This window comes from Mandrillus leucophaeus, unplaced genomic scaffold (genome assembly GCF_000951045.1).
Source record: "Mandrillus leucophaeus isolate KB7577 unplaced genomic scaffold, Mleu.le_1.0 Scaffold614, whole genome shotgun sequence".
Taxonomy (NCBI): domain Eukaryota; kingdom Metazoa; phylum Chordata; class Mammalia; order Primates; family Cercopithecidae; genus Mandrillus; species Mandrillus leucophaeus.
The window spans coordinates 1941600-1968155 of NW_012106631.1; the positions used below are offsets into that span (position 1 = coordinate 1941600).

Genomic DNA, 26556 nt, shown 5'->3' on the forward strand with positions numbered 1-26556 from the left:
GCCCTCCTGGACTAGCCTAAAAGCAGACGGGCAGGAAAGGCTTTGAGACATAGGGTGATTTGCAAGGTGACTCCGCCGGTCTCATTCAAGCGGTAGCGATACACAGGTCAGCCCGGATCGTCTATGGTCGCTGCCGTAAGTGACACCAACAGAATATATCAGAAAATCACTGCCTTTAAAGAACGAGGACATGTCATCCCTTTCTCCAGCGAAGTCTTATATTTTACCATACTGCGTGTATTATAAAGCTAAATTTAAATGGCAACAATATGAAGTCTCCCCCAGTGGACCCCTTGAGCTTTTCGGGAAAATGCAGATTTCTGGCTGACAGGAAGAAGAAACAGCATCCAATCGGCACTTGTGTCTCAATGACCAATCAAATTTCGCCTTACATTGCATCACTGGGAGAAACGGAGCTGGACGACTACGTCTCTCGGCCTGTGGCTGCTGCTGTTACGTGGATGGGCGAGCACCTCTGAGGCTGTCTTTGTTACCTGGGCAATAAGGGACTAGCAGTTCAGCCCTTCTCTGTGCCTGCTGGATTTGTTTGTATTTGTTCCCAGCCTCTGCTCATGTAATGCACTCCCTTAACCAGGAAATTAAAGCATTCTCCCGGAATAATCTCAGGAAGCAATGCACCAGGGTGACAACGCTAACTGGAAAGAAAATTATAGAAACATGGAAAGATGCCAGAATTCATGTTGTGGAAGAAGTAGAGCCGAGCAGTGGGGGTGGTTGTGGTTATGTGCAGGACCTTAGCTCGGACCTGCAGGTTGGCGTTATTAAGCCATGGTTGCTCCTAGGTGAGTATATCGACTTGCCACTGAATCATTGAGTCCTTTTAGCCAGATTACGTTCTCATTTTCCCCCTTTATGCGTAATAGTCTGTATTATCAGCTATCCTGCCGAAAAGCTGAACTGTTTCCTTTTTTGGATACGGAACTTCCATTAGCCAGCTACAGCCGTTTCTGCCTCACAGTGTACCCATAAGAAGCATAGATGCTATTCTAGTAGCACTTGGCACCGCATATTTGAATATTAGCAAAGCTTTCTTCCCATTTCTCTAACTTCTCTGGAGAATAACACATTGATGTTGTGTTTTCTCGGATTATAAAAGATACAGCTTAAAAAAAAAAAAAAAGAAAGAATGTATCAGGCAGAACTACAGGTGACAATGGTTAAAGTTATAGAAAAGTTAATACTTGAAGTAGTCCTGTGCTTGCTGGCCTGCGCAGCTCTTACAAACCGTGCGGAATACATGCCTCCTGTGGCCACGTCTGTTCATGGTGTCTGTTTTTGAGTGTTTAAGAGAAGGAGATCTTTTATTTTATAGCTATGAGTCTGAAGATTTTATGATTTATTTCGCATTATGGATACTGAGTCCCTATACAAGCATAGTTCACAAATAGCAAACGAAGCAAGGTCATAAAAGTACAAACTTGTTAATTTGGCAAGAATATGGTATGGTGTTCTTAAAAAAATAGTCAAGAATGTTTTCAAGTACGTCTGAATTATTTCTGTTTATGAGTAGAGAAATTAAGACTTGGGAAGACTAAATGACGTGTCACTATGCTGCGAAGGCATTCTTGAATAGAGAGAAGACTGACAAGTAGCCCAGGTATTGTTCACCTAGTGTCTCATTCCTTTGCAGAATCCTGTGAAGTAGGGATTATCAGCTTTGTTTTACAAATAGAAACCAGGATTTAAAGTTGGTGAAATAATTTACACAAGGTAACACACCTAGTAAGTAACAGAGCTGGGCATCAAGCCCAAGTCTGATGGACTCCTGCTGTCCATTGTTATACGAGACTGCCTCACATAGACCAAGTTTTCAGTCCTGCTCTGCCTCTAATTTACTAGATTAGCTGGTGCAAGCCATTTATCCTTTCTGGTCCTCCAAAAAGCCATCTGTAAAGATGAAGTAACAGTATCTGCTTATGTCATAGGATCCTCCTGAGGTGGTGGTTGTTGTAAAAGGTTTTTGATGCAAATCAATTGCAGTATACATATGTTATTAAATATTATATGAATTGTTACATAGGCTATCTTTAAATTCACCAAATAAATGTCTCTAACTAGTTTCTGCAGCCCCATGAAAAATTATACCATATTCTTGTGACATTTACAGTGAAAAATTGAGTTATTTAGGTAATCTGAAAAGTTCACCTAGGCCTTGCTCACCATATCTAGGAAAGAAAATATGCCGCGGCATATTTTTCATTTATTTTGGCTTCCACTATAGTAATCATGGCTTGGAATAATTATGGTAGAATTTTCATATATCATTCACCAATTTAGGGTCTTCATGAACTTTGCTTATTTCTATTATTATTATTTGTGGACTTATCCAAAGTGAACTGATCAAGGTAGTGTTCTGAGATTGGGGTTGGGAACCTCCCCAGGATAGTGGGAGAGTCCTGGGAGGAACTTCTGAAACTAGCCCTAATAATAGACCAGGAAATGGAATACTTTCATCAGGAACAACCTCCCCTCTTCTGAAAGCGCACCTTTTTCTGCCTAATTACAAGTGCCTCATTCCTGAAGGACCCGTGGGTGGTTCCACCTACAGTTCTTCTACTTGAATGTTGAAAGAGTTGTTTCTGACCAGACTTAGTTTATGTCTGGGAGACTGGGGTTGTTTGCAGGTTGGTTCTAAGAGCTTCCTTCACCTCCTTGAAGCGACACAGCTTCTTCCCAGCATCGCATGCCAAACAACTTTTGGTTTTGGTAGTGAATAAAGAAAACAAAGAGTTGTAGATATGTAATCTTTTTTAGTTTATAAACTCTAAAAAATGATTGCATTTAAAAAATATTACATAGGCCCTTGAACCATTTAAAGAATGGATGAAAGATTTTAGATAGCATTTTTGTCCTAGGCTTTGAAAATTATATATTATAGACAGATAGATATTTATTATTTATTTATTTATTTTGAGATAGGGTCTCAAAATAAATCCAGAGTGGAGTGCAGTGGCATAATCTTGGCTCACTGCAACCTCCACCTTCCAGGCTCCAGCGATCCTCCCACCTCAGCCTCTGAATAGCTGGGACTACAGATGCACACCACCATGGCTCGCTAATTTTTTTGTACTTTTTGTAGAGATGTGATTTTACCGTGTTGCCCAAGCTAGTCTTGAACTCCTGGGCTTGAGCAATCTGCCTGCATTGGCCTCCCAGAGTTCTGGGATTATAGGCATGAGCCACCACGCCTGACTAAACCACCAAGTTTCAATTATTTGAACCTATTTTTTCCCCTGGAGTTGATTAGGGCTTTCTACATTAGAAAACAGAATTTTTTAAAGAAATGAAGTATTTCAAATTTGTAGAAAATTACAGAAACTAATAGACCATTATGTATACACCATTCAGCTTTAACAAATGTTAATATTTTGATAGGCTAACTTTTAAGTAGAATAAAGCTGAATGTGAGTTCAGTAAGGAACCTGTAAGCTTGGTATTATCAAGAGGATATTGGCCAAACAGCATACTTGCTGGCCTTTCTGCTACCTAAAATCACATTTAAAAAGTTGGCTGAATTCCCAGATACATAGCTTAAAAAAAAAGTTTATGAAATAGAACCTAATTCAGGAAAGTAAAATGCTTGAAATCTTTAAACTGTGAAACTCACTTTATTTGAACTAGTTATTCTCCATATGAACTTGCTTATTAACTAGAGCCAGTTTCCAAGTGTGGGAGATCTGGGAAGCCGGCTGTGACAGAAAGATTGTAGAAGGGCACAGCCCTAGTGGTACATGGAGTGTGGGTGGGATCCTGCAGGCCAACAGCATTTGCTGTAAGCTACTGGGTGTTCCCAAACCGACTGGCATGAAGTCGTCTTGTGGGTGTATGGTTTTTGTAATATCCTTTTTTAAGTTACAAATTAAAGAGATGTTTATTGTAAAAAGTCAGAATGAGCATAAAGAAGAAAAAAAATCACCTGCAACCCCACTATTAACATTTTGTTCTATATATACTTCCTGTCCATTTTTTAAGCACATACATATTTTTTGTTACAAAAATGGATGATAGTATTTTGTAACCTTCTTTTATCACCAGATACATTGATAACATTTTTCTTTCTTTCTTCCTTTCTTTTTTTTTTTTCTGAGATGGAGTCTTGCTCTGTCATCCAGGCTGGAATGCAATGGCACGATCTTGGCTCACTGCAACTTCCACCTCCCAGGTTCAAGCAATTCTCATGCCTCAGCCTCCTGAATAGCTGGGATTACAGGTGTGCACCACCACACCCAGCTAATTTTTGTATTTTTAGTAGAGATGGGGTTTTGTCATGTTGGCCAGGCTGGTTTTGAATTCCTAACCTCAAGTGATCTATCTGTCTGAGCCTCCCAAAGTGCTGGGATTATAGGCAGGAGCCATCACTCCTGGCCAAGAACATGTTTGCATGCTATAAATATTTGACCACATTTCTTCTTTCTCTCTCTCCCTCTCTTTCTTTGCTTTCCTTCCCTTCCTTTTCTTCCTTCCTTCCTCCTTCCCTCCCTTCCTCCCTCCCTCCCTTTCTCCTTCTTCTCTTTTCCTTTTCCTTTTCTTTCTTCTTCTTGCTGTGTCACCCGGGCTGGGGTGCAGTGGCATAACCATAGCTTACTGTAACCCCAAATTCCTAGGTTCAAGGGATCCTCCTGCCTTAGCCTTCTGAATACCTGGGAATACAGGCACACACTACCATGCCTGGCTAATTAAAAAAAAAAAAAATTTTCTATAGAGAGAGTCTCACAATGTTGTTCAGGCTTACGTTTCTTATTTCTAATGGTGGTAATGGCTGTATGTATTTCACTACACAATTGTACCATTTTTTATTTAATGCAACAGCTATTGGGCTTTTGCTGTTCTTTTGTTTTTGTGTTGTTTATATTACAAACAATACTATGGTGAACATTCTTACAGCTAATCTTTGCAACATCTGTAACTTTTAGGACAAATTTTTAGAAGTAGGATTTCAGAGTCCAAGAGTTTATGTAGGATGACTCTTATCAAATTGGCCTTCAGAAAGTTGGACTAAGGTCCTTCCAAGTTGTTCGTCTTTTTTTTTTTTTTTTAATAACAGAATGGCTGTACAAATTTATATAAAAGGTCAAGATGATTATATTTATGTTCAAGGTGGTATCATTTATTTTTTCTAGGGTCACAAGACGCTGCTCATGATTTGGATACACTGAAAAAGAACAAGGTAAAAAAATGCTTTAAGTTTGGCACCATATACACAGAATATTTTAGTTGTTTTATTTAGGAAAAACTGTATTGGTGCATCTTTGGTACATTATGGAGTTTACTTGGTAACATTTTGGCTATCATTTTAATAGAGTTGAAAAATAATTGGCACATAATTCAAATATGTGGATCTGTAATCTATCTTTCCAGTTTTACATTCTTCTTGATCTCCTTCATGTACCCTCATGAGCCTGACCTTGGAGGCATGTCTTTCTTGCCTGTGTTTATGGAGTTCCTCTCTGTGTGGGACAGGCTTTCCCTCATCTCTATTTGTCCAAGACTGCCCAGGCCTTAAGTCCCAACTCACATACCACGTCTTCTGTAATGCCATTTCCAGCCACTCTACTCCATACAACTGATGTGATTTATTACATATTTACTCAAAAGAATTTTTAGCCCTCTACCATTTTGTTGAGCACTGTTTCAGGTCATAGAATTGCTGTAGTTGAAGGAGTGCAAGAGATTCTTGTTCACTTGAAGCCTATGATGTAAAGGGCAGACAGGGAAGACAGACAAGCAGCTACAGAACAGCATTTGTGTGCTTTGATGGGGAAGTGCAGGGTGCTATAGAAGTGCAGAGGAGATGATGCTCTTAACCCATGTTTGGTTTGGTTTGTTTTTTGGGGGATAGGTGAGTCAGGGGAGACTTCCTGGAGGAAGTGATATTGAAGTATTTCTCTGAAGAGGCTGGGAAAGGAGTAGACAGCCTGTAATCCCAGTGCTTTTGGAGACCAAGGCAGGAGGATTGGTTGACCCCAGGAGTTCAAGATTACAGTGTGCTATGATTTTGCTACTGTACTCCAGACTGGGTGACAAAGCAAGACTCTATCTCAAAAAAAAAAAAAAAAGAAGAAAAGTGTTCACACAGAATAAAAGATATGTGTGAAGGCCAAGAAGCAAGAGAAAGGCTGATGCTTTCAGGGACAGAAAAGTTCAGTGGCCCTGGAATAGAGAGTGTGAGAAAGAAGGGCACTAAGCGACAAGACCAGAGAGAGAGGTAAGCATGAGCCAGATCCCAAAAGGCCATGTAAGCCAGAGTTAGTTGTTTGGACTTGATCCAAAAGACTGTGGAAAGCCACTGAGAAGTTACCCAGAGATGTAACAGGATCAAATTTGCAATTTAGAAAGATTTCTCATTAGAAGCAGTGTGGAAAATCCATTGGAGGGTTGCTCAAGTTAGAGATAGGGAAACTGGTTATAAAGCTATTGCAGTAATCTAAGGAAAAGATGACAATGGCTGAGATTAAGATGTAGTGGAGATAGAATTACATAGCTGTGAGGGGTTTTTTAGGGGGTAGAATTCTTACAATTTGATTACTTACGAGGCAGGATAGGGAGTGGGGCTAAGGGAGAAGGAGGAGTCAAGGCTGATGTCTCACTTTCTTTGGTAACTAAGTAAGGTTATTGTTCAATGAGATTGAAAACAGCGTAGAAGGAACAGGCTTTGAAGGAAAAACTGTATGCTCAGTTTTGAACATGCTAGATTTTGGGTGATGTGGATCATCTAGGTGGGTGGATATGTAGGGTCTGAAGTTCAGAATAGAGGTGAATATACAGATTTGGGAATCTTCAGCTTTTAAATAGTTACTGAAATCATTAGAATAGATGAAGCTGCCTGGGAAAAAGTATAAAGTAAGAGAGAAGAGGGCCTATAACAGAATCTTATCATAGAACTGATAAATTGAGGAATATCACCCTATATGGAATGATCAAAGGAAGAAGAGTCTGCAGTGGGAAAGGAGGATCCAAAAGAGGCCAAAAGAAGGTAAAACAAAAAGGTGGTGTCGTGGAAGCCAAACAGAATAGTGTTTTAAGGAGGAGAGAGTCAGCAATGTCAGATGCTGCAGAAGTTTAAGTATGATTAGGCCTAAATTATGTTCATGGGACTTGGTGACAGAGAGGTTGTTAGTGCATTTGGTGGAAACAGTTTCATTTGAATTGGAGGCCAAAGCTGTATTGCAAAAGATTGAGAAGTGAGGAAGTGATGGCAAGGGGAAGAAAAAGAGAGAGAGGAGCTATAGGTGAGGAGGGGGATGGGAGAGCTTTCAGCGTATTTTAAGGCTGATGGTAGAAGAAGAAATTGAAGATACAGAAAAGCAAGAATTGTGACTATAGGGAGATGCCAAGAAAGTAGGAAGCACTGTGACTCCAAGCACAGATTCTAGAATGAGCCTTATTGAAGATGCATGAGCACGTCCTTCATTGTAATCAGAAGGCAGAGGGGAAGTACAGATGTGGACAAAGTTGTTAGTTTTCTTTTTCTTTTTTTTTTTTTTTTTTTTTGAGATGGAGTCTCGCTCTGTTGCTCAGGCTGGAGCACAGTTGCATAACCGTGGCTCACTGCAACCTTCACCTCCTGGGTTCAAGTGATTCTCAGCCTCTGGATTATCTTAATGGACTTTCTACATGGCTTTCTTCCACATGTTTGGTGGACTCTAGGAAAAGGGACTCAAATACATAGATGAAAGAGGAGGAGGTTGCTCAAATGTACCACCTGAAAGAAAATTTTTTACAACCACCCCTCCCCTTACTTTTCAGCCAGATTAGTTCATCAGAATCTCTGGGTATGAGACCCTGTGGTATTGATAGTTTTTAAGAGTTCATCAGGTGACTCTAATGTGCAGTCATCCTGGAGAACCATTTCATTAAGTAAAGAATATGAAGGAAAATAGGGAAATAATTCTTGAAAGGGAAGTTGTGTACTACTGATACACTTCTCCTATTTAAGTTTTTTATATGGATATTCACAGATTAATTCAACAAAGATTTTAAGCATTTTCTGCTAAACTCACTGCTCATTCGCTTATAACACTAAGTTAAACATGGTCCCTACCCTCATGTAGTTTCTAGTGCAATGAAAGAGACAAATAATCTCTAAGTGGTATGAGCTGTAATAGGGCAAGTCCAGGGCTATGAGAATATATAGTCCAGGTGTGGTGGCTCACGCCTGTAATCCCAGCACTGTGGGAGGCGGAAGTGGGAATGTCACTTGAGGCCAGGAGTTCAAGACCAGCCTGGGCAAAAAAAGCGAGACCCCTCTCTGAAAAAAAAAAAATTAGCTGAGTGCGGTGGTACACTCCTGTAGTCCCAGCTACTTGGGCGGCTGAGGCGGGAGGATCACCTGAGCCCAGGAGTTCAAGATTGCAGTGACCTATGATTGCATCATTGCACTCCAGCCTGGGTGACAGAAAGAGACCCTATCTCTACATGATGATAATAATAAGTTAAAAAAAAAGGGTGCGGGGGAGAGAGAGAGAGAACATATAGTAGAAGGAGCACTTCTGGTGTGGGTTGAAGAAGTATTATCAATCAAGTGAGTTGCATTTAAATTTTTTACCTTTCTTGTTATAGATGTCAACACAACACCCCAGTATCTTTTTAGATAACCTAATTCATGGGATTTTAAAAAATCATCTTTTTTCTTTCTCTTTAAGGTGACTCATATTCTTAATGTTGCATATGGAGTTGAAAATGCTTTCCTCAGTGACTTTACATATAAGAGCATTTCTATATTGGATCTGCCTGAAACCAACATCCTGTCTTATTTTCCAGAATGTTTTGAATTTATTGAAGAAGCAAAAAGAAAGGTGAGTTTTATTTTGATCCATAGTTCTTCAGAAGCAGAAATTTGAAAGTATGGATCCATTACCCAATCTTTATTGTTTTTATAATGAATCTCTAAAAAACCATTATGAAATTTCCCTTCTAACAATGTTTCATTATTTCCTACAATTATTTGGTTAATTGCTCTTTTTTCAATAAGATACTTAGTTTTAACATTAATTCAGTTTCTCATTTTCCTATGCCTTACTGAGAAATGTTCAGAGATAAAAATCCTCTACTTACCGAGTTTTCGTCTGTAAACATGTAGTTAGATTTCCTTTGAGGGTTTATAGCCACCTGACCTCTGACCAGTCTGCAAGATATTCAGGGGGTCTATAAAACAGAGACTGCTCTAGACTTGTTAGTGTATTTATGATGATTAACATGCATTTCATTTTAATGAATGAGATAGTTATTGTGAAACTGCATTTTTAGCAGTAAAATTTTAAGGCACTCTAAGGACTAAATGTGTATTGCTTTACTTAGATTGTATGAAAATGCTGATCAGAAGCTGTCTGTTGGTTTTCTGAAGTTAGAAGACCAATGGCCAATGCCATATAATACTTCAATCTTGTTATTGGATTCAAGTCAACATTCTGACAGGCGAAGTTTCTAGGTTGGCTGTTATCAATAATTATTCCTTGAAATAGCGCCATTTTTAGTCAGCAAATAATTCTCACAGATTTTACGTAAGATACGTAGGTGGGAAAGTAGAAGCATTTACAGAGAGAAATAACTCTTCTGGAACACCTAACAATGACAAGATTACAATCAGGTTTAATCGAACTCTGGCCTATCTTCTCTCCCTTCTACCTTCTCTCCTTCCCATTTTCTCTCCCTCTCTCCCTTCTTTCCTTTCATTTGGTAATATTTATTGAATGCCTTAGGTGCCTAGCACTGTTCTACTTACCTTTCCACTAGACTACCTGGAAAATATAAAACTATTCCATTCTACTGTTCATCAACTTTAATAGCAGATACAGTCATGCGCTGCATAATGATGTTTGGACTGCATATATGATGGTGGTTCCATAAGATTATAATAATATATTTTTACCATACCTTTTCTATGTTTAGGTATGTTTAGATACACAAATACATACCATTGTGTTACAGTTGCCTACAAGTTAGTACAGTAACATGCTGAACAGGTCTGTAGCCTTGGAGCAATAGGCCATACCATTCTAGTTTGTGTGAGTCCACTCTGTGATATTTACAGCACAAAGAAACTGCCTAACAACACATTTCTCAGAATGCATCACCACTGTTAAATGATGCATGACTGTATTTGAATGGAAGCAAAGGAAGAGGGTTTTTGTTTGTTTGTTTTTTGTGGTTTTTTTTTTTTTTTGAGACGGAGTCTTGCTCTGTTGTGAGACTGGAGTACAGTGGCATGATCTCGGCACACTGCAAACTCCGGCTCACTGCAACCTCCACCTCCCGGGTTCAAGTGATTCTCCTGCCTCAGCTTGCCAAGTAGCTGGGACTGAGGCACCTGCCGCCATGACCAGCTAATTTCCTGGCTAATTTTTTGTATTTTAGTAGAGATGGGGTTTCACTGTATTGCCCAGGCTGGTCTTGAACTCCTGAGCTCAGGCAGACTGCCCGCCGGGGCCTCCCAAAGTGCTAGGATTACAGGCGTGAGCCACTGCACGTGGCCAAGGAAGAGGTCTTCTAATTCAAAGCCTAATATTGGCCATTCTGTTTTCTTGTGAAAAAATTTACAGGCTCTGGATTGTAACATTCCAGTATGTGAGTTAATAGTTTTAAAAATAAAAATGATATTTCTGTATTAGCTCCTTCTTTAAGGAGATGTAGAATATGCCAGAGATGGGAAAGTGTAGATATCATCCATATTCATATTAACATTAGAAGAGATGTAAATATTGCAAGTAAAAATTAGACAGGGTAATACTATCTAGAAAGAAAAGCAAGAGATTGAATATTCTAATAAGCGTGGAATTTTAAATAAATTTAAAAATAAAGTTTGCCTTAATTTGGGCCAGTAAATTAGAGTGGATTTTAGCTTGGGTTTCCTAAAAACAAAGCTTGAGATGAGGATTTAGAGCTGATGCTTAATTTGAGAGGTACAATCTGTAGGCAGTGAGAGTGGCAAGAAAGGAAAGTGATTCAAGGTAGGACGAGAAGGAATACAAAGTGATGCACTTACCCTGCTGGGCTCATTGCACAGTGAGCTGACTGTTGGCTATTCAGCAGGTATAGCTACCCTACCACCCAAAATATCTCTGGACAGGCAGTACCAAGAAACTGTACCTCAACCCAGCCTGGGAGGGAGGAAGGAGAGAGAATTTATCTGCCTGGCTTCCTGTCAGCTTCTGTTTCCCATTGGTCAAAGTTTGCCAGTGGGGATATAACCAACCCCACAATTCTGGGTTATAACATTCCACTCCTTCAGCGGCCATCTCAAAGCCAAATCTAACACCCTGTAATACAACTTTTCAACCAAGTTGAAAAATAGAAAATCCAGGACTCAGAGTACGCCTGTCTATGCTGTGGACACCATTGAAGAAGAGCTCCTTCTTTGACAGGCAAAAGTGAATGGACCTAAGGGGAGAGCAGTCAGCCATGGAGGTGGTACCTGAGGTGGAGTGTGCTGAGAGGGTCTGTGAGATGGCGGCACCACAAGAATCTGAGGAGTTGCAGAAAATGTTTCTGATAAGATGAATTAGATTTCAGCAATATGTTCTACCCTCTCAAGCCTTATGTTTTATACTGGGATCCTAACGTCAGCCAGTATTTGCCTGCCCTGAAAACTCAGTGCATTGACACAATCTCAGCTTGCTGCAACTCCGCCTCCTGGGCTCAAGTGATTCTCCTGCCTCAGCCTCCGTAGTAGCTGGGATTACAGGTGTGTGCCACCACGCCTGGTTAATTTTTGTATTTTTAGTAGAGACGGGGTTTTGCCGTGTTGGCCAGGATAGTCTCAAGTGCCTGATGTTAATTGATCCACCTGCCTCAGCCTCCCAAAGTGCTGGGATTATAGGCATGAGCCATCATGCCTGGAAGGCTAATATATATTTAGTTTTAGCAATAGAATTCTTGAATTTTTTTCATTTGTTTTAGAAAAGATCTCTTCATGCTTTTGTCTATTTTATATTCAAATATTGTTAAATTTAATTACTCAGTGAATTACATGTTTCAAAACTACCTTTCTAGGCCTAGTTTGTTGTTTTTATCTTTTTACATACCATTGCCAAGTGGAATGGTTTCCATTTCCCAAGTCTTTCCTCATTTCCCTCTATACTTGCAAAACTCTGTTTGGTTTCTCTGTCCTTCCTTTATGCCTAAAGGGACAGAAATACACCTGAGAGGAACAGTAACGGTAACTTTTATAGCCCAGAGTCCTTTTAGAAACTAAGTTTATTTGTCCCCTCTTTTTACGTGCAAAAGGTACAAAGTATGACAATGTATATTTGATATTTTATGTTTGTTATTTATAAGATACGATTTTAAAAACATGATGTAAGTAGTCTATGTTCTTTGTAGAAAAAAATGGAAAAAATTAAGATACTTCCACACTTAGATATAACCATTGTTAGCATTTTGATATATTTTTCTAGACCTGTATATATATTTTTATAAAAATAGTATCATACAGTTTATATTCTTTTATAGCCTGCCTTTTTTTTATAGCCTGCCTTTTTTTTTTATATAGCCTGCCTTTTTTTTTTTTTTTTTTTTTTTTTTTTGCAACTTCATGACTTTTATTTGTGGTACCTGTGCTTCATCTTGAAAATACCTTCTCCCCCTGCCCCAGACAGTGGGCTGGGAGGGGGCAGCAAAAAATAGAAGATGTCCCTCCCTATTGCACATGGACCCTATGTACAGGCCCACCTGCCTGAGGCCAGCAGGACTCTTGGCACATTCTTGGATCCCTGCTCAGGAGGGGAGGACTGACAGGGTGACATCACACGTGAGATCCGGACCTTCGGGCAGCCACTCTGGTCCTGGATGCTGATATTTGCGCTTCTTGGTCCTCAGTTCCTTCCTGGTCCCATCTCCGGCCCTGGTCCCCTCTGTATAGCCTGCTTTTTATACTTAATGATTCAAATCATTTAAAATTTTTGCACAGTATTATGGTAGTTGGTGATTCTATAATTTATCTTATTTCCTACTGTGAGACATGTAAGCTGTTTGTAGTTTTTTGTTCAATATAAGTAAAAGTTCATTAGAGAAACATTATGGGTCTAAATAAGTACCTAAATTCACTGAGTTTTTAGATGCTTCTGTTACCAATAGAGGGTCATGACTGCAAGTTGTCCAGGTTCTTGGCATTTTGAACAAAGAAATGGACAGAACGCCCATCGAAGCAAAGAAAGAATGAAGCGAAAGAGTGAAAGCAGGGATTTATTGAAAGTGAAAGCACACTCCACAGTTTGGGAGCAGGCCCAAGCAGCGGCCCAAGGGACAGGATACAGAAACTTCTTGAGTCCAAATATCCGCTAGAAGTTTCCCAATGGCCACTTCATGCTCACCTCATGTAAAGGAAGTGGTATCCTGCAATCAGTCTGATTGGTTAGAGAAAGCAGCCAACCAGAGGCTGAAGTGAAGTTACAAAGGTCAGGCTCCTGTGCAAACATCTGATTGGTTGCAAAAAGCAACCAATGAGAGGCTAGGGTGAAGTTACAAAGTTACACTTCTATGCAAACAAAGACTTGGCCTGCAATCAGTATGATTGGTTGTGGACAGCAAATTTCCCATCTGCATGCAGAAAAAGTGGGAGGTTTGCAAAGGCAGTAGCCCTCTGGTCCTTTTGTTACTTAGGTGTGGAAAGTTAGGGTTTTCCTTTGAATTTAGTTCTAGGAAGTCTGCGTGAAACAGCCTTAGGTTCCCTGCTGCCGCACCCTATTCTCTTGCCTTACTTCTTCCAGTTTGTTTCAATGCAGCCTACCCATCACTTTTTTTGTGTTTGTCATATTTATATTCACCTCTACTACTGTGGATAGTCATGAGTGGACTGTTGTGACCTGTGCTCCTCATAGTGTTGTCCGGTTTGCTACCACATCTCTGCAGGATAAGAAGGTTGTGCCTGAATATAAACCAAGACATTGCTTAGTTCTTTGAGAGATTTTGGCTACTCCCCCACCCCACCCAAACGCTGAACTAAGGAGTATATTTTTAGTGACAGTTGATTTTCATTCCACTGCAGAATTCTTATTTCATCATAGGTGGCTGTCAGGCACTTGCAGACTATCACATTATACCCAAGGTTTTTTTAAGTTCTGGGGCACATGTACAGGATGTGCAGGTTTGTTACATTGGTAAATGTGTGCCATGGGGATTTGCTGCACCTATCAACCCATCACCTAGGTATTAAGCCCAGCATGCATTAGTTATTTTTCCTGATGCTCTCCCTCCTCCTACCCCACCCCACCCTGACAGGCCCCCAGTTTGTGTTGTTCCCTTCTATGTGTCTATGTGTTCACATTGTTCAGCTTCCACCTATAAGTGAGATATGCGGTCTTTGGTTTTCTGTTCCTGTGTTAGTTTGCTAAGGATAATGGCTCCAACTCCATCTATGTCCCTTCATTCCTTTTATGGCTGTATAGTATTCCATGGGGTATATGTACCACATTTTCATTATACAGACTATCATTGATCGGCATTGAGTTGATTCCATGTCTTTGCTATTATGAGTAGTGCTTATGCCCAAGTTTTTGTTTTTGTTTTTGTTTTTTGTTTGTTTGTTTGTTTTGAGACAGAGTCTCACTCATCAACCAGGCTGGAGTGCAGTGGCACGATCTCAGCTCACTGCAACCTCTGCCTCCTGAGTTCAAGCGATTCTTCTGCATCAGCCTCCCAAATAGCTGGGATTACAGGCACCCACCACCATGCCCAGCTAATTTTTGTATTTTTAGTAAAGATGGGGTTTCACCATGTTGGCCAGGCTGGTCTCAAACTCCTGACCTGTGATCCACCTGCCTCAGCTTCCCAAAGTGCTAGGATTACAGGTGTGAGCCACTGTGCCTGGAGATGCTAAAGTTTTAATGGAAGTTAAATGTAAGGAAAAACACCTGGGCTTGGCTCAGTTACCATTAAGGAATATTAATTACTTATTCTGAGAAGATGTGAGGGATACACATTGCTGCCCTCCAGGAGCTTGCGATCTAGTTGAAAACTGTAATGGCACAAGAACAAAGACAACTCTGTGAAATGGAAATAACATAGCATAATTACTATCTGCCTATAAGTTACTACTTGCCCATAGCAAAATGGTGATTTTGAATTTTTGAAAGAACACTTTCCTTTCAGAAATGCAGAACAAATTTATTCACTTAGCAAACAGTTACGGAATACCTACTGTATGCCAAGAATTGCACTAACTACTAGGCATACAAAGATGGCCAAGACATTCCTCCTGCCTTCATTTCACTTGGAAAGAGGCAGTCTTAGAACAGAAGTCAGAATTAGCTGTACCAAGAAGAGCAAAGGTCTTCTAGGCATAGGACAACAGCAAATGCAAAGAAAAAAAAATGCTTTATAAATTGTTTGTTACTGTTTTGAGCTCTGAAAAAGGGATACAAAGCCAATAATTTCTCTGGAAATACTTTCAAGGACAATATGATATCTAACGAATAATCAAAAGGTAGAAAGTAGGTAAATTGAAAAGCTGTAGAAAAACAGCTATTATATAAAGCAGAAAGAAGAAGAAAATAATATCATTTTAAAACATTAGCTAAAATTGGATGCACATTGTGTAAGACTGAAAATAAAACTAGTTTCATGTTCAAAAGCCTATGTATGGATCATAAAGTAAAGCTGACTAGTATATAAGCAGGAAATATTAAAGGTGACATTGAAGAGTATCTCTTGCTTATTAAACTTATGATTGCAAGTTTCTTTGGAGTATCTAATTAATTTGTTTTATGCTAAATGAAGTTCATTAATAATTTTCATCAGTTACCTTAATATAATTTTTAAACATCTTAAGTTTTGTAAAAATGGGCTATTGCTACAAAATGAGAAAAGTTTCCAAGGTGTATAGTGAATATTTGTGTTTTGCTTTTCTTATATAGAAACTGTCGAAGTTTGAAAAGGAGTCATAAATATCTATAGAAAACAGTATATCCCATAGTAATGTAAGATGTGAAAAAAGAAAGCAATTGATATTGTCCTTTTTTATATGAGGATTTTCAAAATGTTAACTAATTTTGTTATTAAAAATTTGGCTTTCTTGAAAAGAGATGCACTTGCAAGTTTGTTACAGCAGATCAAGGAAAGGAGTTTTGCAACAGATGTATGAATCAGAAAACTGCCTTGCAGAAGTAAAATAATCTGATGAGTCATAACAGTAGTATTGTTAATATGTGCTCTGGGTAGAGGGTTTTTGGTAGCATATTTTTTTCCTCCTGCTCTCATCGTTTTTTGTGTTGTACCAAATAAAGAATCAGGAAATGAAGTAACTAAAATGTCTAATTCTGGAGGGTATGCTCACGGTTCACCATGTTTCAATTTAGATCATTAACTTTTTAAAGGCTTCAGATGGGCCAAGCTGTATCAATGCTGTCCCATCAGATCTATCACATTCATTATTAATACAATATTGCCCCCATCAGCACTGGTCTTGCGCTGTGTCTCTTTTCACTTGGAAAGTATCATTTGCAAGTTACCTGAAACGTTTTTTTCATTTATTGACCTCATGCTGGTGTCTGATTACCTTTTCCACTTCACATTGTTATGAACTATTTGTGTCACATTTTACTACTTCATAAGTGTAAATATTTTTAAGTAACTTCCTCCCAGAATAAAATATGTCCAAGGGTGGAACATTTTTTCCTTGCTGATTATTTAAACAGATTTGCAAGCCACTGACACTAGCTTATTTATGAGAACACTAAGTATACTCTGGAGTATTTCTGGCTTTCTGTTTAGTTTATAGTTATGATTTTATGTTTTCACATATATTTCCTGTGTTTTTTTTCTTATTTGTATACACTTGTCTACTAAGTTGTTAGGTTTTATGTGTACTTTACCGAAACATTTGGCTACTAAGTTGTTAGGTTTTAATGTGTTCTTTACTGGATTACTTTAGTTTAATGAAAGATATTGTTTCAGAATTCAAAACATCATTAAAGCATTTCAGTCATGGGTTAGTAGGTAAGGGAGGTATAGGTTAATTGATTGATTGACTGAGTTTCCATTTGTTGCGGGTAATGAATTTTATTTCAGTAATCAAATAAGTTGAATCAAATAAATTGATAAAATTGAATATTTACTTTATAATTTCAAGTAGTATAAAAATGTGCAATTCATTTAATAATCTTTCTCAAATAAATAATGAAGTTTTTTTTTTTTTTTTTTTTTTTTAGGATGGAGTGGTTCTTGTTCATTGTAATGCAGGAGTTTCCAGGGCTGCTGCAATTGTAATAGGCTTCCTGATGAATTCTGAACAAACCTCATTTACCAGTGCTTTTTCTTTGGTGAAAAATGCAAGACCTTCCATATGTCCAAATTCTGGCTTCATGGAGCAGCTTCGTACATATCAAGAGGGCAAAGAAAGCAATAAGTGTGACAGAATACAGGAGAACAGTTCTTGAGTTGCCTTATAGCAGACAATGGACAACTGTAGTTTCTGAACTGGCTTCTATAGCCATCTTTTCCCTTCTTTGGAGAGTAGCAAAACTCCCTTTTTTCTCTTGCCTTTTTTATGCATAAATGGAGGTCAATTTGAATGTCCTGACCTACTGTATAAGTAAATTTCAAATGTCATTACTTTCTCTTTGTTATTATAATGTGTGGTTAAATGCTTTTTTAAATTGCTAAGGGAAAACAACAAATTATTAGTAATCATTGTTTTCTGTAGAAGAAAAAGGTATACATTTAAAATGTGTATTTAGAGCATGGAGAGAATCATTTAATTAATAAGCCTATTTTTCTGTTCCAGCAACGGTTTTTATTAAGGAAAAGCTTGAAGTGCTACTTAACTTACTATTTCAGAGGGAAGTAAATTTCTTTTTAAAGAATCTTTTTAAGATTAAAAATGAATACCTTAAATCTCCCAAAAGAGATAACCAGTATCTGAAGGTTTATACAATATTTATATAGTGGCTACACTAGTCACAAAATTCCCGTGTTCTCTTATGAAAAATATACACTTTTCATTTTGTTTTCTTCCTCTTCTTTCTTCTTCTTCTTCTTTTTTTTTTTTTTTATTTGAGATATAATTTGGCTGTTGTCACCCAGGCTGGAGTGCAGTGGCACAATCTCGGCTCACTGCAACCTCTGCCTCCTGGGTTCAAGCGATTCTCCTGCCTCAGTCTCCCAAGTAGCTGGGATTATAGGTGCCTGCCACCATGCCTGGCTAATTTTTGTAGTTTTAATAGAAACGGAGTTTCACCATGTAGGCTAGGCTGGTCTTGAACTCCTGACCTCAGGTGACCCACCCACCTTGGCCTTCCTAAATGCTGGGATTACAGGCGTGAGTCACTGCGTCCGGCCTCATTTTGTTTTTTTCAATTCTATTATCTGCATTTTTTTCTTTCTTTCTTTTTTCTTTCTTTCTTTCTTTCTTTCTTTCTTTCTTTCTTTCTTTCTTTCTTTCTTTCTTTCTTTCTTTCTTTCTTTTTTCTTTCTTTTTTTAATGTATAGATATTCTCTCATACATTCTTGTGAGCTTTGGTTCTTTGAATAGGTGATCTATTCTCTTACATTTTGTGCTTTTTATCCTGGGTGCCTAGCATTCTGTTTTTTGATCCTGTGTCATAATTGTTTGAGAAAATGTTTGATACTGTGAGATCATTGTTCAGTGGTCTGTTTTCTACTTCAGTATTCTACCAGAGAACATTTTTTTTAGGGGAGAAGGGTTATGGTTTTGTAAGAAACTTTAAATATACTTTTAGGAAACCCACAGTCATTTACAGTTTTATCTTTGGCCTTTGAATAGGTTCTTTTTTCTTTAATGTCTCCATATTTGCAGGACTGAGCTCTGTACATTGTAAATTTGCTTAAAGATTTTGATTTTTTCTTCAGAATAAGGTATACCTAATTAATTAGCACAGTTTCGTTTCTTTTCTTTTTTTTTTCAAGACAGGGTCTTGCTCTGTCACCCAGGCTAGAGTGGAGTGGCATGAACACAATGCACTGCAGCCTCTACCTCCTGGGCTCAAGCAATCCTCCCACCTCAGTCTCCTGAGTGACTGAGACTACAGCTGTGCGCCACCACCTCTGGCTAATTTTTTTTTTTTTTTTTTTTTTTGGAGAGACAGGAGTCTTGCTATGTTGCCCAGGCTGATCTCAAACTCCCGCCTCAGCCTCCCAAGTGCTAGGATTACAGGCGTCAACCACCATGCCTGGCCTGATAGTTTCCAAATAGTTTTTCATGACTTAGAAGATACCATTGCCATGTAGATTTTATTTTTAAAAGTCTTGAGCTCTTCTTAAATACACATTATAGAGAGCAAGCATAGATGGAAAGTGCATATTGAGCACATCTGTGCATTTGAGAAGGCAGGCTTTCATGTGCTGTCATGAGCAAAAAGTAGAAGTGATAAATGCAAGTTATGTTTTGAGATTGCTTACACCCTGACAAGATGCCATCACTTGTGATGTTATGAACTCTTTGCTTCTGCTGAGAACCAGTCTAAATATAATCAACTTACAGTGAGCTCTTTGAAGCCAACCAAGGCAGGCAGAACCCTCTTAAATATGAGAGTGATGTATAGTTTCTCTCTATGGTCAGTATCACTGGATGAGCCTTCTTTCACAAGAAAGCATGTATTTAAATACATTTTATTTTGCTGAGTCCTGTTTAGTTTTCAGCCATTAAATGTCACATAAAGCCTTGATAGAATTTGTTAATAATGGATCGTGTATTATTATTATTATTTGAGATGGAGTTTTGCTCTTAATGATATTATTATTATTTGAGACAGAGTTTTGCTCTTACTGCCCAGGCTGGAGTGCAGTGGCATGATCTTGGCTCACTGCAACCTCCGCCTCCCAGCTTCAAGCGATTCTCCTGCATCAGCCTCCCAAGTAGCCAGGATTACAGGCATGTGCCACCATGCCCAGCTAAGTTTGTATTTTTTTGGTAGAGACGGGGTTTAACCATGCTGGTCAGGCTGGTCTCGAGCTCCTGACGGCAAGTGATCCACCCACTTTGGTCTCCCAAAGTGCTGGGATTACGGTGTGAGCCACTGCACCTGGCCTGGATTGTGTATTATTTATGTCTGTGGTTTATATACTTAGTAGTTGCTTGTAGTGACCTGGGTAAGATTCAAACATTTGTCTTTTGTATCTTCTACAGAAGTGCTTTGAGCCTCAAGTTTGTTTTAATCTTAAATTGTAGTTCACTGTATTAAAATAGGTCAACGAATATAAATCAGTCTTTTAGGGGCACCAAGTAAAACATAAGGTCGTATATACTATACAATATGTTTATTTGCACTTCCCATGGAGATAAATCGCTCTGTCATTCCTGGTTATTTTTAAAAAGGATCTTTATCATTACGATCCTCTTTCTCACATATTGTAAACTTAAAAGATATGTACACCAAATATAGGTCCATTTTAAATGAGAGGAAAAATATTTCAAGGAGTTTTTGCCTCTTTGTTTTTAAATAGATTATTCTGCCATTTTTTAAAGGAAAGGGAAAATGAAAACAGTATGTCTTTTTTAAACATTGAAAACAAATATAGAGGCTTTAAACAACAAACTGAAAAAGATGAGTAGAACAAAGGCAGTGGAGCATACAATACAATTCTATTTATCTGAGATTAATTGAAGTTAATAATTTTTTAATGTTTTTCTAATTTTGTGCTTTAAAATAGGTTTCTGATTACATAATATTTGAATAAAAAACTCAAGAAGCATGTAGATTTTTGGAAAACCCAAACAATATTTTTCTTAGATTTTTGGAGGCAAAATTTAGACCAACATAATAATTCAAAGACAAATATTTCAGAGGAAATGGAGTATAGTATTTAACATTTTGTTTGCAGTTTTACATTTTCTTCCCTTCTTCCCTACTGAACCTTGATTAAAATGTATGAATACGGATTTTTTTTTTCAGCTTAGACTCTGATCATTTCAGTGGTAGTGGGGAAACCTGAATTTGTCAGCATGATTATTTGTAACTCAGATTGTTCAAATGTATATAGGTAGTCATAAATATAGCAAGTATAAATCAGATATCATCTTATAACCTTACAGAGTTAACCCAATGAGTCAATACCTTTATAAGCAAAACCATGATAAATTTAAAAACAACAGAAATGTGGTATGATTACTTATTTATTTGTGCCAGGTGACTTTAAATCGTTGATTTTTGTGCCTGAAGGATCCTGAACATATTTAGTTACCCTGTAGTTATTTAGGAATTTAAACCAGAAGACTTTGAAGCTGTATATTCTTGCAATACATAAAATGGTGTTATAATCAGCAAATTTATGGTTTGTTTCCATTGATGTACACTTAAAAAATAACTTATAGTTAGACTTTTCTATTTCAAGTAAAGCTTTGAGTTACTTATTTTTATACATATTCATCATGTACCCTTTATTGTTTCTAGGTGTTGATATACTTTAAGAAAAGTGATATGTTTAATATTTCTCCATTAATGTATTTCTTTGAAGGTGTTTGTTTTAAAAGATGTAACACTTATTTACTGTCAAATTCTGGGTTAAAAAATCTGTTGGTGGCCAGGCGCGGTGGCTCATGCCTGTAATTCCAACATTTTGGGAGGCCAAGGAGGTAGATCACTTGAGGCTAGGAGTTCAACACCAGCCTGGCCAACATAGCAAAACCCCATTGCTAAAAATACAAAAATTACCCGGGCGTGGTGGTGGGTGCCTGTAATCCCAGCTTCTCAGAGGCTGAGGTAGAATCGCTTGACCCTGGGAGGCGGAGGTTGCAGTGAGCCGAGATAGCACCACTGCACTTCTAGGTGACAGAGTGAGACTCTGTCTCAAAAAAAAAAAAAAAAATTCTGTTGGCAAGACACAGAGTTTTATATTTTAAAATGTAAGTTAGTTTAGATCTATGAAGATTTGTTCCAGTCTCTTCAAGAAATGAAAAGCTGGCTGGGTGCGGTGGTCACACCTGTAATCTCAGCATTTTGGGAGGCCAAGGCAGGCGGATCACGAGGTCAGGAGTTCAAGAGCAGCCTGGCCAATATGGTGAAACCCTGTCTCTACTAAAAGTACAAAAAAAAAAAAAAAAAAAAATAGCTGGGCATGGTGGCACATGCCTGTAGTCCCAGCTACTTGGGAGGCTGAGGCAGGAGAATCGCTTGAACCTGGGAGCCAGAGGTTGCAGTGAACTGAGATTGCGCCACTGCACTCCAGCCTGGGTGACAGAGCGAGACTCTGTCTCAAAAAACAAAAAAGAAAAGCTAAAGAAAGAGTTTATAATTGGCATCACTGTGGACAAATTGGCAATGAAAATTCAATAGAACACCTTATTTAAGTTAAGAGAAGATGCTGAATTACTGTCAGATTAAATTACCCTACATTCTAACCATTACTGCATTGAGATTATTTGTACATAGTGAAGCACGTGCCTCCCACGCTCATGCAAACAGGCTGTTATATCTTTGACTTCATTGCTGACTGCTTTCTTCCTCTCTCTGCTTCAAACCCCTTGGCCTCTTTGCTGTTCCTTGAAAACACATAACCAAGGTCTCCCTTCACCCCTGCTGTTCCCTCTACCTGGAGCACTTTTCCCCTAGAGATACCAGATCTCTGTTTGAATGTTACCTACTTAGTAAAGCCTTCCCTGACCACTTTATTTTAAATTGTCCCCTTCCCTAACTATGTTGTTTATCTACAGCAAGCATATAAAAATGCATGTGTATCATATCAGGAATTCAAAAATCGCTTTTTAGGAGGAAGGGAGGAAGGAAGGGAAAAAAAGGATGCATGTTGTTACAACAATAAGCTACCTATTGAGGATGACAGTTGAAGCTCAGGCAGATGACCCACAGTGCGGTGTGTAGCCATGTTCTGACAGTGCATGAAGATGGCAGTTTGGAATGATAGGTCTAAAACAGGATCCACACAGAACCCCAAACAGCAGCAAATATCTGTGCCCTTTTTCTACGGTAAAGTCTATCAAATTATTTAAAAGTTAAAAAGCTGATTAAATAACCAGCAAGAGTATCCAGTATAATAGGATTTTGCCTTCACTCTAGATATAAAAGAACAACTATTTATGTGCTAATGATCAATTTATTGTCTGTCAACTCCAAGTCCACTCTTTATTGGCCACTCTGCAAAAGTGGCGATTTCCCCTTGAAACATTTTTCCTTTGACAGCTGGAATGATGTCACACTTTGTCAGTAGAAGATTCTGTGTTGAAGGGGAGGGGCTTTTCTACCTGGTTCTGTTGTGCTTGCTTGTCAAGTTTTCAGTACAGACGGTTTTCCCAGTGTCAGGATCATACAGTACTCACAACTTCACCATTTGGTCCTATTGTGCAGGTGGCTTCTCTAGCACTTGGCATCTGCAGCACCACCCCCTCCCTCCACTGCCACCCCGGCTAGCAGCTTTTCCAGATAACACCCTGAGGTAGTTTTGTAGCAGAGCACCTCTGTTGAAACACCCTCTGTCAACAGCTTTGCCTGGTGTTACACCGTTCACTGAGTGGCCAAGCTGTGTGGTCAAAGTTAAAAGACATGTAAGCATTACCCAGGGAAGAGAACAATGCATGATTTGAGGCCACGGAGAACAGACCATAGCTACACCAGGCTCAAGTGGTACAGTGTTTATTTACAGCAAGAGGAAAGGAAGAGTGGATTCATTCTAAGTCAACACGGGTTGTGTAGCTGCATACACCTCACTTTCTGCTGCAGTAGAAAGACCCTGACCGTCTCCCCAATGGGATGTGAAATATAGAAATCTGGGGACATGCCTGAGGGCCAGTGATAAATGTGCTTAAGCAGAACAAAGGAGTACATATTGTATCTAAAATAGGGAAATGTAATCTCATGCAAGGCGATAAACCCAGTACAGGCTAGGAAGACTCTCTCTCCATTGGGAAGTATTCCAGGCCCAAGGCCCATTATGTGGCAGCCAGGGGTAAAAAGACTATATGCACAAGACAGCCATTTTCAACACTTGGCATCTTAGAAGGTACAGTTTCAGTAAGTTCTGTTGGTCAACAACTCAGCAATCCAGTGACTCATGACTTCACTCTGTCCAAGTGTTAGGGATGGGGACAATCTTAAATAACAAGACTGGTATTTCGACATGTAGTCCCTCTTCCTTTATTATTATCTTTAATTTATTTTTCATTTACTGGTCAGGCTCTACCCCTTTCTTCCTTGAATGTTTTGTCTTAGCCCTGGGAGTGAGTGGCTGCTTTTTATAGCTGCTATTCCTATATTTAGAATTCTTTTTACTTCTTTGTTTTTAGACAATCCCTCATTACTTCTGTCTCATTACAGTTAATAAACCCTTATATTAAACTCTCTCTGATCAAACTATTGTGTGATTTATCTCTCCAGATTGGATCCAGACTGATTCAGCCTATAATTTATAACCAATTATTTTCTTTTTAATTTTTATGGGTACATAGTAGGCATGTATATTTATGGAATACATGAGATACTTTGATAAAACATACAATACATAATAATCATGTCAGGAGGTCAGGCGCAGTGGCTCACGCCTGTAATCCCAGCACTTTGGGAGGCCAAGGGCAGATCGCTTGAGGTCAGGTTTAGAGACCAGCCTGACGAAGATGGTAAAACTCCATCTCTACTCAAAATACAAAAATTAGCCAGCCGTGGTGGTGGGCGTCTGTACTCCCAGTGACTCAGGAAGCTGAGGCAGAAGAATCAGTTGAATCCGGGAGGCAGAGGCTGCTGTGAGCCAAGATTGCACCACTGCACTCCAGCCTGGGCAAGAGTGAGACTCTGTCTTAAAAATAAAAAAAATAATAATCACATCAGGGTAAATGGGGTATCCATTATCTCAAGCATTTATCATTTCTTTGTGTGACAAGTATTTCAGTAATAGTTATTTTAAGATGCACAATAAATTATTGTTGACTGTAGTCACCCTGTTGTGCTATCAAATACTAGATCTTATTCAATCTAGTTATATTTTAATACCCATTAACCATCACACTTCTCCCCTTCATGCCCCCACTATTCTTTCCAGCTTCTGGTAACCATCATTCTGCTGTCTATCTCCCTGTATTCTATTGTTTTAATTTTTAGCTCCCACAAAGGAGGGAGAGCATGTGAAGTTTGTCTTTCTGTGCCAGCCTTATTTGACTTAACATAATGTTCTCCAGTTCTATCCATGTTTTTCCAAAGGACGAGATCTCATTCTTTTTTATGGTTGAATAGTACCCCATTATGTATATGTACTACATGTTATTTATCCATTCATCTGTTGATGGACACTTAGATTGCTTCCAAATCTTGGCTATTGTGAATAGTGTCACAGTAAACACTGGAGTGCAGATATCTCTTTGATATACTAATCTCCTTTCTTTTGGGTATATATCAATGTTCATCAGGGATATGGGTCAATAGTTTTCTTTTTTAATGTGTCCTTTTTATTATTTTTATAGTTTTAGTTCTGGGATACATGTGCAGAACTTGGGGGTTTGTTACATAGGTACACATGTGCCAGGGTGGTTTGCTGCACCCTTCAACCTGTCATCTAGATTTTAAGCTCTACATGCATTAGGTATATCTCCTAATGCTATCCCTCCCCTTACCTCCCACCGCTCGACGGGCCCCAGTGTGTGATATTCCCCTCCCTGTGTCCATATGTTCTCATTGTTCAATTCCTACTTATGAGTGAGAACATTTGTTGTTTGGTTTTCTGTTTCTGTGTTAGTTTGCTGAGAATGATGGTTTCTAGCTTCTTCCGTGTGCCTGCAAAGGACATGAACTCATTCTTTTTTATGGCTGCATAGTATTCCATGGTGTATATATGCCATTTTCTTTATCCAGTCTATCATTGATGGGCATTTGGGTTGGTTCAAGTCTTTGCTATTGTAAATAGTGCTGCAATAACGATATGTGTGCATGTGTCTTTATAGTAGAATGATTTATAATCCTTTGTGTATATACCCAGTAATGGAACTGCTGGGTCAAATGGTATTTCTGGTTCTAGATCCTTGAGGAATCACCCCACTGTCTTCCACAATGGTTGAACTAATTTATGCTCCCACCAACAGTGTAAACGCGTTCCTATTTCTCCACATCCTCTCCAGCATCTGTTGTTTCCTGACTTTTTAATGATCACCATTCTAGCTGGCATGAGATGGTATCTCACTGTGCTTTTGATTTGCATTTCTCTAAAGACCAGTGATGACGAGCTATTTTTTCCATGTTTGTTGGCTGCATAAATGTCTTCTTTTGAGAAGTGTCTGTTCATATCCTTCACCCACTTTTTGATGAGGTTTTTTTTTTTTTTTGTATATTTTTGTTGAAGTTCCTTGTAGATTCTGTATATTAGCCCTTCGTGAGATGGACAGATTGCAAAAATTTTCTCCCATTCTATAGGTTGCCTATTCACTCCTATGATAGTTTCTTTTGCTGTGCAGAAACTCTTTAGTTTAATTAGATCCCATTTGTCAATTTTGGCTTTTGTTGTAATTGCTTTTGGTGTTTTAGTAATGAAGTATTTGTCCATGCCTATTCCCTGAATGGTATTGCCTATATTTTCTTCTAGGGTTTTTATGGTTTTAGGTCTTAAGCTTAAGTCTTTAATCCATCTTGAGTTAATTTTTTTTTTTTTTTTTTT

The 26556-nt window shown here is 38.6% G+C and overlaps 1 protein-coding gene across 2 annotated transcripts; it reads left to right on the forward strand.

Moving 5' to 3' along the window:
• Window positions 1-200: 200 nt before the first annotated feature.
• Window positions 201-17626, forward strand: DUSP19 (dual specificity phosphatase 19). Of its 2 annotated transcripts, XM_012000063.1 has the most exons (4): window positions 201-803; window positions 5142-5188; window positions 8664-8816; window positions 17163-17626. In XM_012000063.1, the coding sequence occupies exons 1-4, from the start codon at window positions 578-580 to the stop codon at window positions 17388-17390; spliced, it is 654 nt and encodes a 217-aa protein (XP_011855453.1). In that variant the 5' UTR covers window positions 201-577; the 3' UTR covers window positions 17391-17626. The 2 variants fall into 2 exon arrangements, with proteins under 2 accessions (XP_011855453.1, XP_011855454.1); XM_012000064.1 differs by lacking the exon at window positions 8664-8816 and having other exon boundaries at window positions 17163-17623.
• The last annotated feature ends 8930 nt before the right edge of the window (window positions 17627-26556 follow it).